General features: G+C 34.9%; 1 protein-coding gene across 2 annotated transcripts in view; it reads left to right on the top strand.

The window, feature by feature from the left end:
* The window catches only part of LOC144964925 (calcitonin gene-related peptide type 1 receptor-like), a 112265-nt gene that overhangs the window by 90277 nt on the left and 16988 nt on the right, over nt 1-5000 (top strand). For both annotated transcript variants that reach the window (XM_078899719.1, XM_078899720.1), the window contains exon 8: nt 3573-3633. In XM_078899719.1, the coding sequence (XP_078755845.1) occupies nt 3573-3633 (61 nt within the window). The remainder of the gene's footprint in view (nt 1-3572; nt 3634-5000) is intronic.

Genomic DNA, 5000 nt, shown 5'->3' with positions numbered 1-5000 from the left:
ATATGGACGTGTCTCTCTCTCTCTCTCTCTCTCTCTTTCTTTCTCTCTCTCTCTCTCTCTCTCTCTATCTCTCTCTATCTATCAATCGATCTATCTATCTCGATCTCTCTTTCTCTGAAAAAGTCATAATGATAATGGTGTATACCTTTATCCTCACTATCCCCCAACACCCTTTCTATCGTACTCTGAAAAAAACCCTTATTTAAAAATTTGGCCAGAAATCTCGTCCTTCAAATATCCATCGATTTAAATGACCCTCATCTTGGAAAAAAACCTCTCAAACATGGGACTTCGAGCGAAGCCCCAGGTTTCAGAGTTTCTTGCCAAGATAAGGGTCGTTTACAACGATCGATATTTGAAGGACGAGGTTTCTGGCTAAATTTTTTAATAAGGGTTTTTCCCGAGTACGGCAGCTCTTTCCTAACTACCAAATGAAAATTCCCCAGTCACAAAACGAATCTTTGTTAAAACACACAAAAACACCGCCTAATCCACAGTTTCTCACTTCTCCATTCGAGATTAATGATGAACCCGATACGTCTTTGCCGTGCGTCTTGGGAACATCCAAATCCCAATTCCCCTCGCAATTTCTCACGATTGTGTTTGTAGACTTCTTTTCATTTAACTCTTTAATAGCGAGAATATGAAAATAATAAATAATGATAATCAAATGATCAGTTTAAAACGCTTACCCCAATTTGAGGATCCCGATAGCGCAAAGAGACGAAATCGATCCCGGGTTCAGTCGAGATTATTTTCCTGTCCACCCAGAAGTGAATGGGTAGCCGAGTCTGTTAGATTTGGCAGAAAGTACTTTGCGATAGACTAGCATCATCTCCAAAGGATAGCAAGCAAGTGCTATTGTCCGTTTCACGCTATAGAAACCGGGATAAGCTCCGGCTCCATGGGCCGAATGGCTCTGAAGGACCAGTACCCCAATTTGCAATTTGCTCAAAGCGCTATACAGAAACATTACATTCACGTATGCACAAGAAATTTGTTTCGGTCGTAAACCAAAGCCTAACGGTTTTCACCAAGAGAGCAGAAACATTAATTCGGTCGGGTTAAATGAGGATAAACAACTTTTACTTTTTACTCTTTTTTTGTGAAAATGGTTAGACATAATATCAGGTTTGAATGAAATCGAAAAGCGTCATTACAAGGTTAATATTAAACAACAAAATATTGTCTACAAAAGTCAAGTCGAACTCATGGGAAATTTCCAAAATGTCTTTTCCACTGTATGCCAATATAGAATGAATGAAGTTGGCGTTCCCTTCCTATTTGTTATTGGTTTTAAACTGCCAGTTGGGTAGGTGATTTGTTAGCATTAGATTCTCTCAATCAGACTTTAAATGTTTAAGTTTAAGATTACACAGTATCTTGCGGAGTGGTACGATTGGCCTGGCGGAAAGAAATGTTATTTTATCTAAACGCGTAGCATCAATTGGAACTAAACGCTTAGCAGTTCCTCTGTTTTTTTTTAAACATTTAAACAGCAAAAAATGCAACGTTCTAGGTTTGATAGTTTTTGTCAAGATGAGGGTCATTTAAATCGATCGATATTTGAAGGACGAGTTTTCTGGCCAATTTTTTAAATACATGTTTTACCAGAGTACCGCAGTTAATTGGTTTTAAAAAATATGAGTACATATAATCTACTATATTGAGATCATGATTCACCGTTATCAGTAATCCCACCTTACGTAAGTATGTAGGTTGGGTTTTTATTTTATTTTTTTATTTTGGACATATTTGCAGTCCTTTAAAAATGAATTAAAATGATCTCAAACTTATACATAAACATGAAAATTCATAAATGAGGAGGAGGAGTAAGAGTGGATGTTAGAAATAACGATGATAATTATGAGTAGGAGGAGGAGGAGAAGGGTAATGATGATGATGAAGATGATGATGATGATGATGATGATGATGATGATGATGATGATGATGATGATGATGTTGATGATGATGTTGATGATGATGACGACGACGTGATAATGATTATCTGATAGAAGTACATTTTTTGAAGAAGAAAGTAAGAATAATGTTAGTATATTTCCAAATATTCAAATCAAGCATTTCGCCAAACTGAATAAATCAGTAGTGCGCCTAGCGTTACGTCTAAAAATCAATGAGGATTGGAAAGCAGCTAATGCGCCATTCCAAATCTGGACTTCTACCCTACATAGTATTGTTGTTGTTTTTCTTTTTTATATTAGATAGAAAAACGAAACGTAAAGCAGCCAAAATGTCATAATAATATAGATATCGTTAATTATTTCAACTTCCTATTTTAAAAAAGAATTTGGGAGGTTTCTCTAGCATTTCCAAACCATAGATAGGTCTTATTCTGAGAGAAAAACATATTTTAAAGATTCTGGCCAGATAACTCGTCCTTTAAATATCGATCTATTGAAATGGCCGTCATCTTGTCAACAAGCCGGGACTTCCATAGTATCATCGGCCATTTTAATCAATCGATATTCGAAGGCGGAGTATTCTGGCCAATTTTTTTAAAGAATAGAAGGGGTGGGGGTGGGAGGAGGTCAAGGTACGGACAATAATCAGAGATTTCCTGCCCTTCAACGATGAGACTATAATTTGATTTTGCTCTAACCTTCTTTCAGACATCGTCGGCAATAAGAAAACAATTAATTTATAGTGTCTTTTCCCTTTGGGAGAAAAGAATCTCTGTTTACTACTACAAGGTATAGGAACCCAAACTGGTCCAAGTATGATTTTATAGTCGCCTTGAATTGTGGAAGATTCCTTTTAAATCAATTTAGATGTTTTAATTGAATTTTTTGCAATTGTAAAGAGTGTTTACATTGTAGGACCTATTCGTTATATTGACTTGTCACAGTAAAACAACATTGAGCATGTTTGGGGACTGGATGGGTGACAATGATAACACGCTTTTTTTACTTGGGCTTTTGTATTCAGATAAATTTATTCATAGACACTATCATGCATAATAAAAATAATTGTTTTATTAGCAGGTTCAAGTCCTGCGCTGAGCGGCGCATAGTTGAGTCCCTGGAAAAGGCTCTTTGCTCACATTCTCTCACTGCACATTGTACTCATGTGTATAATGAGTACCTGGCCATTATCATATTTGTCTCTGTTGGAAAAAGGGTAATATTGCCTAACAGACGTCATGTTTTCTCCTATATGTTAAATGTTTCTGTTCGCTAGGAACCCCTTGTAAATCACTTTGAGCATGTTTGGTGGATATTGCTCTATATTAATGATCATTTTTTAAAAATAATAAAACAGCATAACTAGGCGAATTGAGTTTAGTGAAGACTTGTAAATGTGCTACATTTTAACATGGGATGATTTTCTCAATTTTATTTACTTCTTTTCGCTGTTGGAAAATAGACGTTGCTAACAGCTGGAAAGTTCTTATGACCATTGGAAAGCAACCCTCTTAATCTACACGCGGATATTACATAATTCTAGTGTCTGTCCTAACGTATTTTAGTTTTAATGTTAAAGTAAAATGGTCACTGCACAATAAACGTAATAATGAATAATGTATTGTGGTATTTCAATGTATTTTCTTGCAGTGGGTCCCTGCATTCCTTTCTGCCTGTATTGTTTATTGAGATTTTGGAACAACGATGCAGGGTAAGTATTGTATTTGAGACCAATATTTCATGACGTTTTTGGTTTTATTAATCAGTTGACTCTTGTACTCTGGAAAAACTTGTATTTAAAAATTTGGCCAGAAAACACGTCCTCCAGATATGGATCGATTTAAATGACCCTCATCTTGACAAGAACTCTCAAACCTGGGACTTCGCGAAGTCCCAGGTTTGAGAATTTTTGTCAAGATGAGGATAAATTAAATCGATGGATATTTGAAGGACGAGTTTTTTGGCCAAAGTTTTGAATACGTTTTTTTTTTCCAGAGTACGGCAGTTAACTGGTTAAAGCATGTTTGTTACATACTTCAAAAGGGAACAAAAGTATGATGTCAAAAACGGGTTCCAATCTCATTGGAAGTGTAAAACCACTTTTCTCGAGGATTGGATAATTACCTTGTCTAATTGGTCTTCTAGTTCCAGAGTGATGGCATCTTATTTTCTAGTCTAACTATATGCTAGCGTCAATAAAGATCGATCCTCTCTCTTTTATGTTCGTAATCCTAAGAGTTTGCCCATATATTCTGCTACAAAAATGGTTAATCCACCTTATGATTCAGTATGTAACCTATTCATTATTAGTCTATCGACGGACTGGTAATATACACACTTCCAAGGATTTTGGAACCTGAAGACTAGAAGGTGTGACGTCACTCTGCCCTATTTGTTATATATATATATATATATATATATATATATATATATATATATATGTGTGTGTGTGTGTGTGTGTGTGTGTGTGTATGTGTGTGTATTATCTACTTGTTTATGGATATGATAAAGATAAAGATAAACTTACAAAATAGTGACAATGAGGATTTTATGTCAAATACATATTTTAGGTGTTATACTCGATATCAATGACGAAGCTTCAAGCGTAGAAAAACGCTAATTTGGAGGAAATGCAGAAAATATGTGTGGCGTCTACAAATTAAATTATGCGAACATAAAAAGACACAAGCAAGAAAAACAATCCAATTACAATTATTTATTAATGCAATTCGCATGCCTGTGAAAAAATAAGAGAGAAATAGCTGCTGTATAAAATGTCAATGAGGGAGAAGGAAATAAATATATAATTATTATGAAATTTGCGCACGCCAGCACGATTTTTAAAAATTTAATATGATTTATATTTGTGAAAATTTGACAAAATTAATGTAGCTTATTAGTATGTGCAAATTTCATTCAAAATGGTCGATTCAAAGACGTCTTAAAGTTATGTCGATTTTCATATTTTTTCGGTTAAACTGTCCATTTTTATCCATTTATCTATCTACTTATCATTTATCTACTTATCACAACACCCCATTTCTTCTTTGTCCCCATTAAATTACGATTAAATAAGGA

The sequence above is a fragment of the Berghia stephanieae genome, chromosome 2 (assembly GCF_034508935.2).
Source record: "Berghia stephanieae isolate SIO BIC M18660-M18661 chromosome 2, UCSD_Bste_1.3, whole genome shotgun sequence".
NCBI lineage: Eukaryota > Metazoa > Mollusca > Gastropoda > Nudibranchia > Aeolidiidae > Berghia > Berghia stephanieae.
Note: the sequence above shows the minus strand (reverse complement) of the source record. Positions and strands in the feature narration are given on the sequence as shown.